Source organism: Eupeodes corollae, chromosome 3 (assembly GCF_945859685.1).
Source record: "Eupeodes corollae chromosome 3, idEupCoro1.1, whole genome shotgun sequence".
Taxonomy (NCBI): domain Eukaryota; kingdom Metazoa; phylum Arthropoda; class Insecta; order Diptera; family Syrphidae; genus Eupeodes; species Eupeodes corollae.
Genome location: NC_079149.1, coordinates 14,232,804 through 14,252,291, shown reverse-complemented (window position 1 = coordinate 14,252,291; position 19,488 = coordinate 14,232,804). Strand labels below are relative to the sequence as shown.

Sequence of the window (19,488 nt, the reverse complement as noted above, 5' to 3'; positions counted from 1 at the left end):
TTCCGTACGTTAAAAGAAAAAACATCCAAAAATATTGACTTATTCAAACAGAATCTCTTTACCCGAAAAGTATGCAACTGAAGAGAAAAATGTATAACTAAAAAAGAACTTTGTGCCTAATTTTTGGAGAGAAATAAAACTTAACAGTAAAGTAGTATTCACATGAGCGCGACCAACGAACGACGAATGAATTACAAAATGTGAGTTTATATACGTTTGAAGACATATTTGCACACAAATTCTTAACAAAACGATAGCAATTTAGTGTCTATTTGATTTATGATACATACTTTTACTTTTCAATATCGTATATTAATAAATTTGAGAAAACAAACTTATTCGTCGCGAAAAAAATTATAGTTGATATGAACTGTCAAACTTTATTCGCGTTCCACATTATCCACACTTGCAACGAATAAAATAATCGCTCGTACTTAACCTAAAAAAATCATTCTTGTTTTTGTTTCAGTGGTGAATGGTGTTTGGCTGTGGCTCCTTGTCAAACTTTATTCGCGACGAATTAAAAACTCTCATGTGAAAGAAATGTCAAAATCGACGAATATTCATTCATTCGTTGGTCGTTGGTCGTGCTCATGTGAATGTGCCATAAATCATTGATAAATATTTTCCATACTTTGAAAGAATCTCTGGGTAGAAAATCAATATCGTTTCTGAAAATGATCTAAGTTCCAAGAAAAGTTCGTTCTCGTTGTTTTTGAAAGTAAATGGTCGGTTTCTTGTAAGAGTTTTGTAATTATATATTCTATAAAGCGGTATATTTGAAGATCAAACTTTCTATCAGCTTTTAATATACCATTATAACGCATAACTCTTAAAGACTTTAATATTACTATGATCGATGGAACTAATAATGTACACAATGTCGTTAAAAAAAAAAACTACAACAAAATATTGTATCAACAGAATATAAATTGTGAAGGTACACTCAGGCGTATGTGTCCTTTTTTCTTAAAATTGTTATATTTTGATATTTTTTATTTGTAAATTTTTGCAAATAATTTTAAGATGATTGTATTAAATTTTCAGTGTGGTTAAATAATCTCATATTTAGTGATATTTTAAGACGGAAATATTTCTAGAGTGTGATTAAACTCAAAATGGTGCAAATTAAATTTACTTTAAGAATGGTGAAGTTAATTTTTGTGGAAAATGTTGTTTTGCAGCTTGATTGAAGCGTTCCATGCTAAATTTTCGAAGTCTGAAACATTAGCCTTAAATAATAAAGTAATAGTATCTGTAAAGGGATTTATTGAAACAAAGACGTTTAAAGACCCTTTATGGTTGTACATATGAGACCCTGAATAAACCGTCTAGCAAAATCTTGCCCAAAATTCAAAAAGCATATCACAAGCTATGAAATAATTATCCTTTATCCTGTACTTCCTGACCCGTTATTCTATATAGTTCTTAATTGGATACACTATGTGGCTAGAATTCCCGAGCGATGTTCCGTAGACACCTATAAATGAAGATCTGCAGGTTCCTGATAATCGTTGATGTTATATTCCAGGTGCTGCAACCGTATTACAAAACTGACTCGACGTTTAAGTGGAACATTCGTAGTTTTTTCTTTAAGCTCAGAGGATTGTTCCTCCAAATATGTGACAACATTCTGAACGCAGCGTTAGATTCCCCGATACTGCTAGTGATATCTTATTTGGTTCCGTCTTCAATAGAGACAATTCTTCAAAGATACTGAGAACTCTTTACTTTTTCTGCTGCTTGGTGAGCAATGTTTCTTCTCTCTTCATTTTTCTTGCCATTAAATGAACATCCATTATCCTATTAGATAACAAGCCCTTGTAGAATAATACAAATACTTCCTCATATTTCCTGCTACTTCATCCAATATGTTCGAATTTATTTTCAAACAACATGGTCCTAGAATCACCCTTTCAAAGATAAGTATACAATTATTCATGAACTAAAACACAAAAACCTTCCGTCACATAGCCCTCGGCATCGGTTTTTAACCGTCCAGCTCTTATTTTCAGTAGTGTTTAAGCTTAGTTTCGTGTATTAATGTCATTATAAGAAACGCCTTATGATAGGCAACGATTGAAGGTTCAAAACTAGTGTTTTAAAATAATATCTGTTTGAATAAGGCCGTAAAGCTGGAAACGCCACAATCAAATTTCGAAATTCTAATGATGCAGTGATTTTGGGCTCTCTTTGTGTTAATTTAGTGCTTTAATCCCGACTTGGTTCAAAAATCTGAGTTCCTAGCTTGACGTCATGCTGGAAACACCACACTAAAGTTAGCGAAATTCCAATTAGTATCTCCTTACCCCCTAAATTGAGTCGGAAAGTGGAAATTTTTGGAAACTTTTTAAATCAAACAAAATTTTAAAAATCTAATGATGGGGCAATTTAGGGCTCATTTTATGCTAGTTAAGTGGTCCTATCCCGGTTTGGTTCAAAAATCCCTTCCCTCTAAAAATTAATTTCAAAAGATCAAACATTTTTTTAGTGCATTACTCTGACGAAATTTGAACAATTTTTTTTTCTGTGGAGAAATTCTGTACCCAAAGTTTAAAAAAAAAAATAACATTCCATTAAAGATAAGACAATTTGCAAATTAAATTACGAGTTTCGTGTTTTTATTCACACTCGTTTGTGTTTTACAAAGGAAAAATCTGTTTGTAATGGCATAACTCTCAGCAAACTGAACTCCACATGCTTAACTCATTTATACTCACTCTTTTTTATTTGGATGTTTGTATATCAACCAATTATATATAAACAAAACGGTTCAAACAATCAGATAAGGAATTTTTTTTTTTAAATCAAAGTAACCTTCATCGCATTTCAAAATTTAACTTATCAAATTTGAATTTAGGCATATCGCATATCTGAATATCCGTAAATTCAAATTTAAAAGAAAAAATTGTGTTTGGTTGAAAAAGTCTCCAAAAGTTTAAGCTTTACGACTTAAGTTTAGGGAAGTGGACTTGTGAAAACAATTTGGAGTTCCGCGAACTAAGGATCCCAAAAATAGCACTTGATGACCCCATCATTATTTTTTTTTTAATTTTGTTTAGTTTAGAAAGTCTCCAAAAAATTCAACTTTGCGACTCAATTTAGGGGGTAAGGTGTGGAGATGTTAATTTGGAATTTCGCTAACTTAGGAGCCCAAAAAGTGCCCTAAATTCCCTCATCATCTGTTTTTTGAAATTATGAACCTTAAGGTGTGGCGTTTCCAGCTTGACGTCAAGCTAGGAACACCACAAGTTTGAGGAGGAAGAGATTTTTGAACCAAGTGGGGATTAGAGCACTAAATTAGCACAAAAAGAGCCATAAATCACCCTATCATTAGAATTTCGAAATTCCAATGTGGTGTTTCCAGCTTTACGGACCTGTTTGAATCATCTGTGAATGAGATAACTTACCGCGTTAAAAAGTAGATCAACACTCTTAATTTTTGTATCTACGTGAAGAACGGACAAACAAACAAACAAACATTTAGGTATATTTTATTACTTTTTAATTTTTTAATTTTTAAAAAGCTGATAATGTTTACTTCGAAGTAATAATTTATATCATTTTCAGGATTATGTAATCATTGTGTTTTAGCTTTTCTGGATTCTAGGTTTTCTAGATTTGGGGTTTTCGGGACTCAAAGTTTCAGGATTAAGTCGGTCTCCCTCAAAAATAAATACTTGATATTTCATGCAATTCGGCATCAGTTTTGCTTGTTTATAGATCATATACCATAACTGAACACCTTTTTTCAATATTTTTAGAAAAACTAAAAGGTTTATATTTATTTTTACATTTTCTGCCATTGATGATAAATAATATAAAATCCCCTTAAGACATATTTTTGTACCATACATTTTTGATTTTTTAATCTCTTACATACAAAGTTAAACACAAACAAAAATATATTTTCAAGCGACCTTAATATTGCTCCTTAATAGTAGTATTGATAATTTGAAATACGGCACTCCAAATGCGAGTGAGAATATTATTGCAGCCAAAAACGTAATAACACAAAATCCACATGACAGGACACCCTACAAAATATTTAAAAATTAGTATAAAAAGTATATGAATCAAGTTAAAAACATTTAAGTTAAACTTTTGAAAAACTTTTGTCTAGTTCCTATTTAACTCATTGATATGTTTTGGAGTAAGGAGTTCTTACCATTTGAATAGGATCCACATATGAACTGTAATTCGACAAGCTGAAGACAATTATTATAATCAAAGGATTTAGCAGAGATATCGCATAAGCTAATCGATTTGTTATTTGAAAGTATTTCCATTCCAACATCTTTGACCACCAAACTCCACGACATGTTACACTTGCAATAATCATCCAACTCACAGCCATCGCAATAGACACTCGCGATCCAACCAAAAGAGTGATCGAATAAAAAGGTGACAGATTTCTTTCGAAGTTCGAATATGTACAAAAGATAAATGTCAAGACTGTCAAATTCCACAACAACTTCTCAGTCTCTGAACTGATTTTCACATTTCCTTTGCTTTTAGCCAAATAGTAACCGGCCATCGAACCAACAATGTAAGGTGTTATTCGAAGGAAAGGATTAATGTACAATTCATTGCAAGTATGTGTCACCATATCAAACGAGAATTGATATCGAAGCCGATGTCCCACAAAATAGGTCCATGCGGTTGAAACAATCACTCCGGAAAATACTAATTTTTTGGCAACTTCTGGATATCTGAAAAATGGAAAAGACCTTCAGTGAGTAAAAGTTTGGTTTCTTAAATTTACTTACTTGGCATAAGTATAAAGCAGTCCTAAGACAATGCAATAGAATTGCATCTCACAAGCCAGTGACCAAGACCAATTGAGGCAGAGTTCTTTACGATCGAAGAAATTTTGAATCAGAAGAACATTTCTCCACCAATATTTCGAGCAAACTTCATCGTATGGGTCGGTTATGTGAAACACTGAAACATCTTTAATGTAGGATGTGAAGAGGGCTGTCATTGCGGCTACAACTAAGTAAAGGGGTGCTAGCCTAGAAAATAAAAAATCATTGATAGAAGAAACTGATACGAAGCTTTTAACAGTGAAGAAAACGCTTGTAGTTAATGCTCTTACCTTAAATATCTATTTAAGACCAATTTTCCAAAGGATCTAGCGTTTTGTCCAAATGAACTTCCCCGAATCTCTTCCAAATACTTTTCACTTTTCATAAAATTGTGCACCTGCAGAAATCCACTGAAACAAAAATAAAGTGTTAAAATGAATATTTAATCATTACATAAATGTTACCTGATTGAAAATAAAAGATCTACAAAGAGTGGAGTTATGCTAACATATTGGTAGAAGGGTTGCTCGGAATACGCAACTGCAAACGTTTTATTATTTAGGCTAAAATACATGAACAGCATCACATGGAATAAAATTATCCAAAGGAAAGACAAAGATTTCAAGCCATTAATTACAGAAATCGAACAAGTTGAAGGTTCATGGAGCGTAAACAAGTCTCGAGTATTTTCTACAATATCGAAGCATTTTACGAGCAAAACAAATTTTGAAGGCTTGTGTTCTCCTTCGGAATTGCTAAACACACAAGCCAAGGCAGTCATTGCCAAAGTGAAGAAAACACATACAATGACAATCTTGAAACTTTTCTGCTGAAAGAAACTTGGCTTGAGTTTAAGGTCCTTTACGTACATTACTTCAGCATCAAGTTCGAACATATTAGCTTCCTCTAATATCTTCTTATCCAGTAGACTCTGTGTCAACGTTTTGATTTCTGAAGAGGAACACGCTGATGGTAAACATAGTCCAACATGGATAGTTCTTTCTGCTTCTGATGTCATATTGATATCAACTTGCCAGGGAGAATTATGTTTCAGATAGACTACCCGATAGTCCATTTGGAATGGAGCCATTTGTTTGATGAGGTCTTTATTCATAATCCTGACAATTTGATCCGATAAGGTTATTTGGACTGGATTTTGTACTGCAGCACAACCGAGTCTACTCCCGAGCCAGTAGTTATTGCCCCAAATAAAACCAGACTCTTTTTCTCCCGAAGAATCTCGAACTGAAATAGAAAATGGTTTTAAGAAGAAATACACAACTGTACTTTGTTCAGGTACTGACCTTTCATTGCCCAGGGATCTTTTTCTAAAATTCCTTTTTCGATAGTCTTGAAGTCCTTGAAACACTGTTCGTTCAAAGTTTTCTTATTTGCTTCTTTTGAAAGAGCAAAAATTATCGAAGATGTTTCCAAATATTGATTCAAATTTGCAACATTTTTTTGATTATGTTTGACTATCCTTTGTTCCTTCTCCGGAATAGAATCCGTTGAAATAGATTTTGATTCATTTGAGAAAAACTTTTGTAAAACACCTTCACACAATTCTTCGCATGCCAAGTTTTGACGTTTTATTAGCTCATTATTGCAGGAAGATAATCCAATTATTGTTAAAACAAAAAGAAACAAAACAGGAAGCATCATCATGTTCGTAACTATAAAAAATGAAGCTGGTAAAATTTGGAAATCTTGAAGATATTCAAAATATTATATACGCTATTTATCAAAAAAATTTAAGATAACCTCTAAAAGTGTTAACCTCTCGTTTGTTAAAATTCCTAAATTAAAAGCCCTGTGAAGCAGATCATGTAGAAGTTTAAGACTTTTTCTGCTTAGTGCTTTTGATCTCCTAGGAGTACACAGCCTAAACTTCGTAAACTTGTCGTGTTTACACTTTTCCAACATTAGTTTTTTAAAATTTTGTTGGTTTTGAATAATCTCCAAAAGTTAACTCGAAAACCTTTAGGTAGGTAAAGCCTAAAGAAATTAATATGGAATTTGGCAAAGCATTTTAAAAAGTCCCCAAAACTTATGGTACGAAACCGTAAATTCACCTCCAAGATTACGCGATTTCATTTCGCTCTACTGTTTTGATATTCCGTGTTCTAATTTTACAGTATTTTGCTGCCTGCATTATGGCTGAATCACAAACACACTTCAGATTCGCGCCTGCTTCGAGGTTGCTTTGGATGACATTTACACATTGCGTTACATTACGTTCTTTTCCTTACGATTGTCAAATGAAACGTGAGGTAGAAGCTCCATTGTGATAGCATGCATTGAATTCCTATGACAGAACTCGTAAACGTCAGATGAAGCCGAAGCTGAAGAGTGTTTTTGATTCAGCCATTAAGCTTTGAAAACCAGTGGCAACACGGCCAGCGCATATGTCACAAGCAAGCACTCGCAGCCAAGCAAGAGGCATACAAAACGGCGCTATATAGAAGGACCTGAGCTGCTTGCGAGGTCTACGAGCGGAAGAGAAGAAAGGTACACCGTCTTCTTAGATTAAAAAATAAGGGAGCATAAGAACCACGTGATCGAGAAGATAGAGGGATGTCAAAACAGGAATGAAGATCGTACATTTTAACAAAAGGTACAAAAAATCTCACAAGGGTCGGAAAAGATCTCACCATTGCTTTTAATTTCAAAAAGGGCCTTAGACAAAGCTATGCATTCATGCGACTTCTTCAAACATCGTTCTAAAAAGAATTGTTCAAAACTCAACCATCAAAACTAGAGGCACAATCTTCCAAAGGTCCATCCATTTACTCGAATATGCCAATCATATTGACATAATTGGAAGATCAAAGCGTTATTTCAGTGGACCGTTTTTCAGCATTGTGAGGGCAAGACCAAGCATATTCTGTCATGAAAAAAGGGACATTGAACCGAGACGTCTTTCGGTGATTTCAAATCCCATCTACATACATGGAGAATGGAGGGGAAGATAAAACGACGAACTGTATGGGCTGTACAGCTACACTGACCTAGTTAAAAGAATAAAAGTACAACGTTTAAGTTGGCTGGATCCTGGATGGTCTTCGAATCCAATCCTGAGTGACGATGCACTAGAGGAAGACCGCGACTAAGGTGACGCCTACAGATGGGAGAATACATCAAACAACTTGGCGTGTGAAACTGGAGACAGCTAGCTAGAGACAGAGCAGGCGTAAGAACTGGAGCGACACTTTAAGTAAGTTAGAAAGTAACTTTTGAAATACAGAATTTAAGTCCATTTAGACCAAAAAACCCGTGGAATGATGGTTAGTGCGTTGGACTGTCATGCAAGGGGTCTTGGGTTCAATCCCTGCCTGTGCCACCTTAATTTAAAAAAAAATTAATTTGCGCGGTAGAAACATGTCAAACAGTTTTACCGCAGTTGATTTATTGACGGAAACGGTCAGTAACCGCATAGTTTCACGTGACGGACCCTTTAATTGGCCTCAAAGATTGTTCGATTTACTACCGCTTGCATTTTTTCTGTGAAGGTATGTGAAGTCGCTGGTTTTCACCGAAAAGCTCAAACCGATTGATCACTTGGACCTGGGCGACAACATTTTTGGCACTCTACGAGATACGACCACAAATGTTGGAAAAAGTCATAGAAAAATAGACCCACAGATTAAACTAAGTCTCAGCTAAACGTATCGGTGATACATATGTCCGAAATCCATTTAATATCTGCCAAAAGATTATCTTTCGAAGAAAGCAAATTTCGTGCCAATTTAAAAATAAGTTATTTGTTATATTTCATTATATAGTACTATACTTTCTCATAAAAAAGAAACACCCTTTATTAATAATTTAAGTCCTTAAGCTTTTCAAAAACACCCTATTAAAAGAGCAAACTCTGTGAGCAGTACGAAGACACCCAGAAGATTTTGTTTTACTTTAATCACAGGGGATTCATAAGTGAAAGAATGTCTTTAAAAGAAATAATAAAAAAGGAATGGTCCACAATCGCTCCCTTGAGGAGCACGAGCAATCTACTTAAATCAATGTAATTGCAAAGTGTGCCTGAATTAAATTGAAAAGACTAAGAGGAAATCAATTACTAATAAACTATCGAAAGGCTGAAGAACTTTCTATTGAACTTCTCAAGGCGCCAGCAGAAGATTTATTGTTTAAGAGTATGTAGCAACTTTTAACCACAAAAACAGTTGGTTAAAATATAATTTTGGATTCAAAACTAAATTTTTCATCGGCCAAATGTCAAAAACTAAGTCAAAAACGTGTCAACAAAGATGGATTTTTAAAATCAACGAAACTAACCTTTTTGTCTGTTGCAAAAATCAAATAATACTTTCTCAATTTGAATTTGATCTTATAAATTGTGTAAAGTACGAATGCCTAAACCTTTTAAGTATAACACTGAGTTTCTAGAAATGTTTATTAGTTATGACTTATGAGACTTTATTTAACTTCAAATGAGGTTTTAAAAAACCTTGAATCTTATTATTTCATAATTTGGAAAAACTCCCTTTTAGAGTTAATTTTTGGTGCTGATTTCAAATCTAAAATTCGGCTTGAGCTATACCTCCAATTTTTTTTAAATATTTTTAAAAAATTTGACATGAATACCTTTTCTTGAAAAAAAATTGAATTGTTAACAGAAATAGAAACTACGTACTTTTAAAAAACTGTTTTTAAATTTTAAGCATGATGCCTTCAGTGTTTCTTTCAGGAGAATAAGTGGAGTCAGATTTTTCTAAAGTATTATGAAACACTGAATTTATAAATTTCGAAAATAATCGTGCACTTTTTTGAAAAATCGTAGTGAAGTGTGATTTTGAATATAGTTTCGAACTCGGTCACCAAAAATCTTCTCAAAAGTATAAATTGCTTGTCAGTTACTAAACCTTGTTAACCTTGTTTATGAAAAAAACGGACTGTTGGATTTTTAAAAAGAAAAACTACTGAATATCGAAAACAATATTTTCTGTGAAATAAAAAAAGTTTGAAGAAGATTTTTTTAATTTTTGGGAAGCTACTTGAGTCAAAAATCAATTTTTACCAACTTTTAATAATTTTTTTGTCTAGGTTTTTATTTTTTGTCAAAAAACTGTAAATTCGATTTTTCTCAAAATTTTTCCGCAAGTTGAAAACAATATTTCTTGTAAGTTAAAATTAGCTGCAAGCCATAATCTTAAAGTTTTGAAAAGATATTTGAGTCGAAAATCAATTTTTACCAACTTTGAGTAATGTTTTCTTTAGATTCTTATTTAAAAAAAAACGTCAATTCGATTTTTCTCAAAATTTTAAAAAATGTTAAAAACTTTGTTTTTCGTTGCACAAAACTGTTTCGGAGATAAGATAATTTTTTTATTCGTAAAATTTTCGACGTGAAATTTTTTTGATTTATTAAAAAAACTATTTTTTGGATTTTTTTTTCAAAAAATTTACTTGTTTGGTATCACGTTACAATATATTATATAAGATTTAATTCAAGTCTCTAGCGTTTTTGGTTCGTAAGATATTAACGGTTTACCAAAATGTACACCTTTTTTTAAACTGATATATTTAAAAAAAAACGCCACGCAATTTTCTTGAGAGCCCTTTCTGCATCTTTCTGCCTTATTATCTGTATAACAAAATTTATTTGAAGTCGCTATCGCTTCTGGTTCTTGAGCTATATAGACAACGAAAAAAACGTCTCTAACGTACGCACACACGCACACTCTCTAAAAATATTTAAATTCGACTCTAGGGACCTTGAAACATTGAGAAAAAAAACTTCTAGAACGTACGGATTTGGACACGCACACACCAACATCCCTCTAAAAATACTTGATTTAGATTCTAAGGACCTAGGTAGATAGGTAGAAATGGCGATCTCAAGGCAACCTAGCCTGAGATCCAATTAGCGCTGTAGTGCGCCGTTTTGATACCAAAACCTCGTTTGACCTTTGATTGAAAGGGATAGATTGATAGAGAAGCTTCATAGCGATTATGTTAGAGCCATTTTGTCGCATTGAGAAAAAAGATTAGGGCTCTAATCTTCCTCTCAGATAGCTCATCGAGTTCTTGAAAGAATGCTTTTCCAAAGCATTTCATTCTGGTGTTTGCCAAAGCATTACATTTGCAGAGGAAATGGATTATGGTTTCACTTTCTCTTTGGTCACTACAACTACGGCAAAAGGTGTTGTAAGAGATACCCAACTTCTCTGCATGAACTCCTATAGGCCAATGTCCGGTACAAACCGCAACAATCCTGGCTATGTCTTGCCTTGGCCTGCATAGAAGATCGTTTGTACGGGTTTTGTTATAGGTGGGCCATATCTTCCTAGATATAATGCAGTTGGCTAAATTGCTCCACCTTTTCGGTTTGATTCAGTTTGGTAGATAGAAAAGATTTTACTCTTCATAGCAACAAGAGGAATGTTAACCATTTCCGCAAGTGAGCTATGAAGGGCCGATCCTTGCCTAGCTAGCTCGTCAGCCTGTTCATTTCCCACGATACCACTATGGCCCGGAACCCAGATCAGGGTGACACCGAGGTTAATATTCAGGTTCGCAAGCTCTTCGCGACATTGCTGGAAAAATTTAGATGAGGATATGGCCGAGTTAATGGCTTTGACAGCTGCCTGACTGTCTGTAAAGATAGCCACATTTCGATTTTGGTTTGGGTTTTGTTTAAGTATCTTACATGCCTCCCTTATTGCCAACAGTTCAGCCTGAAAAACGCTAGCAAAGTCAGGAAGCCTAAAAGATTTGGCTACATTTAGGGACTCAGAAAAGATCCCAGAACCAACTCCGCACTCCATCTTTGAGCCGTCAGTAAAGATGGTTGTGTCAAAACCTATCGACACGATGTCATCCTCCCAATTTTCTCTCGATGGGAAAATAACCTTAAAACCCTTACTAAGGTTTAAAGTAGGAGTGCAGTAGTCAGTGTCTACCGAGAGGAATCAAATAGCTGGTTGCTGTGACAACCAGCTATTTGATTCCTTCAGCCTAATAGCGCTGCAGGAAACTATGTATTGTATCTAAGGACCTTAACACGTAGAGAAATGTCAACATTTTCAGTTCGACAAATCGGACCGATTGCAATAACTTCCTATGGGAAGTTAACAATGCTTGCTACAAAAAGCCACGAAAGGGAGTTATTTAGGAAACTTGTATTGCTGTTAACCACTTTTCAAAAAGTTCTGCGAGAGTGTGAAGTAAATCGTTTCAAGCAAAATTCGTTTTCTTGTATTTCTGTGAATTGTAAAGCAAACAACTTTCATAATTTTGGAAGAATTAACTATTTATGATAAGAATATTCACGCCCAGAGTTATATGAAAATTAAAATCGGTTTAACTCAACGAACTTTTTAAACAATTTTTCAATTCACAGCTTTAAAAATTGAAAATTTCTATTCACACTTAATTTTCTGCAAGTTAAAAACATGACGAAATAATAATTGGCACTTTTTGTCACTAACTTTTAACTAAAAACGGTTGACTTAAATTTAAAAATTTTAATCGAATTATGGTTTAAATGTTTCTTTTCAGAATACTCCTATTGAGAAGGACACTATTTTTTTTACAAAACGCCAGGGATGTTTTTTTTTAAACTTTTTAAATTATTCAAATTACGTTGTCTTATTTTCAGATTTCTCATTTAGAAGTTGTTTAAATTGATTGTTTGCGATCACGTTACAGACATAAAATTTGTAGATAATCTTTATTTTGTCTAAGACAATAATTTTTATATATTTTTACAATATAAATACTCCAACAATTGAAAACAAAAACAATTCTCCGTAAAACTTGAAGCCGACAGAACCTCAACAATTTGTAAAGTAAACTGGAACTGTCTTAATTTGCATCGCAGCTATTTATTGAGGTAGTTCAATTAACGATAGGTTCACAAAGATCACAAGCCAAACCTCCTTTTAAATAAAATATAATTAGTTTTTATTTTATAATTAAAATAATCCATATACAAGTTTCAACTTTATTTTCCTTATGAAAAACAGCTTCAAGTCGATACCACAGAGATTATTGTTTTAAATTCATATAAAATGCGTTAACACATTTTAAATTCAATTTTAATAAGCGAATAGTTAAGAGTTAAACAATAATTACTAAAAATAAGAAGCTGGTAATGTGTGAGGTTTTTTTTTTAAATTAATAATTGATTAATTAATTATTCATTTAATAGAAGTGGATTAACCGATTAGTAAAATAAATAAAGATTTATTAAGTTTAAACAATTATGTTTCGCTTTAACTTTTTCATTTAAAATACATACTTTTTTCTTTAAATTGGCTTTTTTAAAGCATTTATTCTTTACTTTGTATTATTTAAAGTTATTTAAATGTTTTTGTTAAGATATAATAACAATGATATAGATGAAGAAATATGAATTTAAAAATCCAGAAGTTTATGACTTGTAGCGGTGAGTCAAGACAGTCAAGGTTATAGACTGATCAAAAGGTTAGCTAAGTAAGATAATTATTATATTTAAATGTACATGTACCTTAAAGCAGATTTATTGCTAAGTTCCTTATAATAAGAAGTTTCATTTTGATATTAAAAAACAAGATTTTTCTTAAGGAAAACCCCAAGGTATTCCATTTATTACGGAAAAAGATATCAGCTAGATAGACGGCCATGGCTACGGTTGCAGCAAGCAGCACCTTATACATTATTTGATGAAATTTTACAAAACCAATCCACACATCGCAAATTTGCCCTTCATAACTTCACTAATTCTATCGTTAAGATTGATAGTGGAGCATTGACATGAAGTTAATTTTTAACGCGATCCAAAGGGAAAACTAAAGATTTTACAACAAAAGATGACTGTAACCAATTTTGATCAGATATTTGGTTTTCACGGTCAGAAAACTGTTCTTCAAAATTGCGAATTGTGATTTTTATTTCCATATGTTTTAACGAATTTTGACAATTTCGTTTTATCCAATTTTATGGGGGTTTCCAAGAGCAAAATAATTCAATTTATTATTGATCTTAATCTGTCAAAAAAAGATTCAACTGTTTTGGCATTCCACGGGGGCAAAATAATTTAAATTATTTTTGATTTAACATTAAGTCTGAAGATCTGGATTTTTTATCACATTTGCCCTCATTTCACCAGTCCTAAAAGAAAAGAAGAAAAACGGGTTAGGTGGGAATTTAACAGCTGTACCAAACTTGTCAAAACGTATACGAAATTACACTATACAATGACAAGAAAAAAACAATCGGAATTTACCCATGGAAAGCGCTATTGGTAACAAGGGAGTTTTTACTTTTCAAATTTCACAATATGACAGCTTCAAATGTGACAGCTGCCTAAATTGATGCGTTCAATCTCGTGTTGGATAGGGTTACTTGGGTAGGTGGATTTTAAGATACCTTGTTGAACGAGTTGGATAGTTGTATTGCGATAGCTGTCAAAAATAAAAACAACTTTTAGCTGTTCACGAAAAGCAGAGAAACATTTACGCTTCGAAGTCAAAGTTGTTGTAAGATAAAACATTTAATGGATAATTCAACTGATTCGTTGAACGATGATGAATTGATAGGTGCGTAACGATTTAATTAATAAGAGATAACCTTTCTATATAACCTATATTTTGTTCTACCTCTGGAACAGGATGAGGTTCTTCAACTTCAGAATGCTGGAGACTAGACTGGAGGTCCAGTCATCTTTTTTGGTCATCTACAAAACGAGAACAAAATAAGTCAATTTTGAAGTTTAAAAAAATAGATCATAATTAGCTTCAGAAATTCGGAGGCAAATAACTTCTTCATCGTCTATTATGTACAGAACATCCTCAAATACAATTTCAACTAACATTTTGTTTACAAACAAATAAGAAAAGCTTAAATCAACTTGCAAGTTTCTTGAAATTCAACCATGTGTTGAATTAGCTGTTCTTTCAGATGCCTTCATACCCCAAAAATGCTTGGATACCTTTGGATTCCTTTTTTAACATTTCAGCTGTTTTTGATCAGCTGTTAGTTTACATGTAAAACACTAACAAAAAGGTATTCAGATACCCCATCTGTCTGAGATTGAACGCAGCCAATATAACTTAATAACAAACCAAAAATAAAATAATAATGTTTCTGTAATTTTTGGTTGATTTAACTTCTTGTAGCACATTTTTAAACAGAAATATCACATTAAAGGCCCTTGCACATGAGAACGAACAACGAATGGACGAACAAACATGATTTTACACATTTCAAAATGTCAATTTCAAACAATTAAATTATAAGAAACCAATTTTCAATTAAGATAGGATAATAAAGTTTGCATTTTGTTCTTTAAAACAAGACAATTTTGTAAAAACAATTTGGTAGTTAAAACTGTCTGACTGTTGCTACGAACTGTCAAACTCTATTCGCGTTCCAAATACCATCCATACTGCAACGAATTAAATAATTGTTCGCGACCAACTAAACCCCAAAACTATACCACCCTTGTTTTGTTTGTTAAAAAGGGTAATTATAAGTTGAGAATTCAGTGCTGTCTGCGAATAGAAATAAAGCTTTTGTGAAAGAAAAGTCAAAATATGCGAACATTCACAATTCCGCAATTCGCAGTTCGTAGCTCATGTGCAAGATGCTTAAATTAAAAGGACTATTCACATTAAGCACTATTCACATGAGTACGACCAACGAATGACCGAATATTCGTCGTTTTTGACATTTCTTTTACATGAGTTTTTAATTCGTCGCGAATGAAGTTTGATAAGGAGCCACAGCCAAACAGCATTCACCACCGAAACCAAAACAAGAATGATTTTTTTAGGTTAAGTACGTGCGATTATTTTATTCGTTGCGAGTGTGGATAATGTGGAACGCGAATAAAGTTTGACAGTTCGTATCAACCATATTTTTTTCGCGACGAACAAATTTGTTTGCTTAAATTTATTAATATATCATATTGAAAAGTAAAAGTATGTATCATAAATCAAATAGAAAATATATTGCTATCGTTTTGTTAAGAATTTGTGTGGAAATATGTCTTCAAACGTATATAAACTCACATTTTGTAATTTGTTCGTCGTTCGTTGTTCGGTTAGAGCAACCAACGACCGGCGAATAAAAAAGCAAATGGGATTTAAAACATTCAATAAGTCTAAATCCTCCCCAAAAACTAGACAAATCGTTGAAAACTTAATAAAATTCATGTTAAGATACTAAAATTTGCGTCTTAATTGATTAAATAAGTAAAACTTGAAAAAATGAATTGGTTGTCATGAATAGCAACCTGATTGTTACGAACTGTCAAACTCTATTCGCGTTCAACATACTATCCACACGGGAACTAATGAATTATTCGTTTTTGTTCACTTGGTGATTGGTCATGGCCGAAACAAACATGGATAAAAGGTAAATTATATTCAATAAAAACTTAAGAATTATGAACCCTGACATAATGTGAATAATTCTAGGAATTTGATGAAATATTAAACATATTCTCCTTCAGAATTTCGGTATTCATTAATTGGGTCCTCATGAAGTCTTTTTTTTAAGCTTCTTCATAATAATTAGGAACAGCAAAATTCTCTTATTCAACAAATAATTTTTCAACCTCAAACTGTTTTGTAAACACTTTTTAAAATGATTTCGAAACTAATGAAGTGAACTGTCAAAGTAAAAAGTCATTCGCAGGGAATACAAAAATGCCATGTGAACAAAACGTCAAAATGTACAAATGTTCGTTCGTTCGCCGTTCTTTCCTCGTTCTCATGTGAATAGTCCTAAAAACATCATATACCATATTCTAAAAGAAGAGAACAAAATAACGAGTAGGATACGATTTGTTCGTGTTTTGAGTTACTTGAAGTAAATTGTTTGTGCCAGTGAAAACGTTTATGAATGTCACCGTTAATTTTAATTGTATTTAATTGACAATTGCGACAGGAAACTTAGTTACGGTCAAATGCTGACAGTGATTTTGTGAGTAAAATATTTTTATTTTTAAAAGCAACTTAAGCTCACTCTCAATTGTAATTATGTTATATGCACTTTTTTTTTTAATAATAAAACGCCATTTTTGTTTGAAAATTGAAAGAGTACCATCTTCCTGTTTTTTCTCACAGCGACAAAAATTGGTCGAGAAACGATGATCAGTGAGTATTGCAATGACAAAATTGTCACGATAAGTGTGTCAGCATATGACAACGTCAAAATGTTCATGACCTGGACCCTGGACTATCTAGTCCTTCCTCTAATGCAAATAAACTTGACAACAAAGTCAATGATCTCACCTCAGCTATAAACAGATTGTTGGAAATTGCTTGTCCACTTATACACATAAGAGGAAAGAGGAAACCACAATAGTAGGCCTCAGAGCTTGACTCGTCAGGAAAGAATGCAGGAAACTCTCCAACCGAGCCAAAGCCGCAAGACTAGCCTCTCAGTAGGACTCTTACAAAGAATCCCTAACAAATTACAAGAAGGCACTAAGGACATCCAAGCGATCGTGTGGCACGATAGAAGAAACTTCTGACGCCTCTAGGTTACGGAAAAGTGTTTCAACAAGTCCAGCTGCTTGAAAAATGCAGATGGCTCCTGGACAAATTCATACTCATTTTCCTGGTAGTTCTCTTACCGAAACTTGCAACAGTTATTACAACATACCCACAAGGTCTGATCACAAGGGACAAGCTACAATAGGCTCTCAACAGCTTCAAACCATTTAAATCTGCAGGAACAGATGGAATAATACCAGCCGAATTACAAAAGACTTCTGATATAATTGCACCAATCCTTGATTCAATTTTTACCAGCTGTCTTCACCTGGTCCATGTTCCCTCGGCATGGAGTGAAGTTAAAGTTGTTTTTATACCTAAAGCAGGTAAATGCTCGCAAGTCAGTCCTAAAGATATACGACCTATAAGTCTATCATCATTCCTTCTTAAGACCTTGGAAAGATTGATTGATATACAATTAAGGGCACGTATCGATACAAGACTTCTGTCTTCGTCTCAACATGCCTGCTGTAAAGGTAAATCGGTGGAAAAAGCGTTACACACTTTAGTACGCACCGTCGAATATTCGCTTCATCATTAAGAGTTCACTATGGTTGCTTTCCTTGACATCGAAGGTGCATTTAACAACGTGGACACATCTGCACTAACATCTTTAAATGTAGACAGTTCGCTTCGGGAGATAATTCATTTAATGCTAACTAGCAGAATAATAAACTCAAAACTTTAAAATTCTCTGACGAGGCTTAGATAAAAAACTAAATTGGAACCGCAACGTACAGGAAAGAGTCAAAAAAGCTATTGTAGCTCTCTTTTCTTGGAAAAAAGCTATCGGTAATAAATGGGGCTTACAACTCAGAATCACGCATTGGTTATACACATCGGTAATCAGACCGATTTTAATGTACGGTGTGGCAGTGTGGTGGACTGTTTTAGAGAAAGGTATAAACAGGGATATGTTACGTAAAGTCCAACGTTCAGCTTGCCTATGCATAGGCGGATCGCTTCGCAGGACTGCGTCTGCGGCACTGGGCACTCTTCTCTACCTTACACACCTTGACATTTTTAGCAAACAAATAGCTGCAAGCTCTGCTATTCGCCTCAAAGCTTCGTAAAATTCGTCACTCTGTAATTCTTAGGTAATTAGAATCAATTCCAAAGCACACAGACTACACCATCCCCCAACTGCAATTCGCCAGAAATTTCCAGATTTCTATACCTCCCAGATCTTTTTGGGAGGATGGAACTTTCCTGGAAGATGAGTCAATCCATTTCTATACAGATGGGTCGAAAACAAACGAAGGGGTTGGTGGAAGTGTGTTCTCTTAACTAAGTCACTCATTCCACCTTCCCAATCATTGTAGCGTGTAGCGTGTTCGTGTTCCAGGCGGAACTTTTGGCGATAAAAAAAGTCTTGTCCTGGCTTAAAGAAAACGTGATATCAACATCTATTATCCGTATTTTCTCAGATAGTCAGGCCGCTATCAAATCTCTGAACTCTGTCTCTACAAACTAACAGTCCATACTTGTCGATCATTTCTAATGGAGATGGCACAACAGTTTAATATTTACCTTTGCTGGGTGCCGGGCCATAGAGACATTCCAGGTAACTGTAAGGCAGATGAACTCGCCAGGAACAGTACAGTACAGCCCATCCTATAACGTTTGGCTCATACTGGCATACCAATCGCTACCTGTAAACTATTGCTAATGCAAGACGCTATGAAGAAGGCAAACACCAGATGGAACAACATGACCACGTGTCAGGTCAAAAAATATCTGGCCAATACCAGATTTGAAGCGAACAAGGTATCTCTAAGCAGATCACATATAAGCTCTATAAAAGGTGCCAAAACCGGGCACTGTCTAATAGGAAAGCACGCCACGCGACTAGACGTATTCACAAATGCATAAGCTGTATAGACGAGGAAGAGGAGGATAACGTTCCAAACGTACTAAATCATTTCAGCATAATCAGCCTCTCACGTTTCGTAAGGGAATCAAACTGGTTCCATTGAGCTTAGAAGAAAGCCTCAAGATTCATCACAATGGACTATTAAACTGGAATTAGTGTGTCCGTTTCCATCTTGGACAGCCACTATAACATAACCAAACCAAACCATTCCTGATATTTTCATACTATATTTTTTTTATAATTTTATATTTTATTAAGTTGAAAATTTATTTAGATTGCTTTTATTTTGAGAAATGTTCAAGTG

At 33.8% G+C, this 19,488-nt stretch overlaps 1 protein-coding gene across 4 annotated transcripts; it reads right to left on the bottom strand.

Annotated features, from left to right (window-relative positions):
- Positions 1–3,755: 3,755 nt before the first annotated feature.
- On the bottom strand, positions 3,756–12,605 carry LOC129951826 (nose resistant to fluoxetine protein 6-like). Of its 4 annotated transcripts, none has more exons than XM_056064174.1 (7): positions 12,411–12,605; positions 6,113–6,481; positions 5,273–6,053; positions 5,099–5,218; positions 4,770–5,015; positions 4,169–4,712; positions 3,756–4,037 (listed from the first exon to the last, which is right to left on the bottom strand). In XM_056064174.1, exons 1-7 carry the CDS (start codon positions 12,433–12,435, stop codon positions 3,912–3,914), a joined length of 2,211 nt encoding a protein of 736 aa, XP_055920149.1. In that variant the 5' UTR covers positions 12,436–12,605; the 3' UTR covers positions 3,756–3,911. The 4 variants fall into 4 exon arrangements, with proteins under 4 accessions (XP_055920149.1, XP_055920150.1, XP_055920151.1 ...); XM_056064175.1 differs by having other exon boundaries at positions 12,537–12,605; XM_056064176.1 differs by having other exon boundaries at positions 12,479–12,597.
- Positions 12,606–19,488: the final 6,883 nt, after the last annotated feature.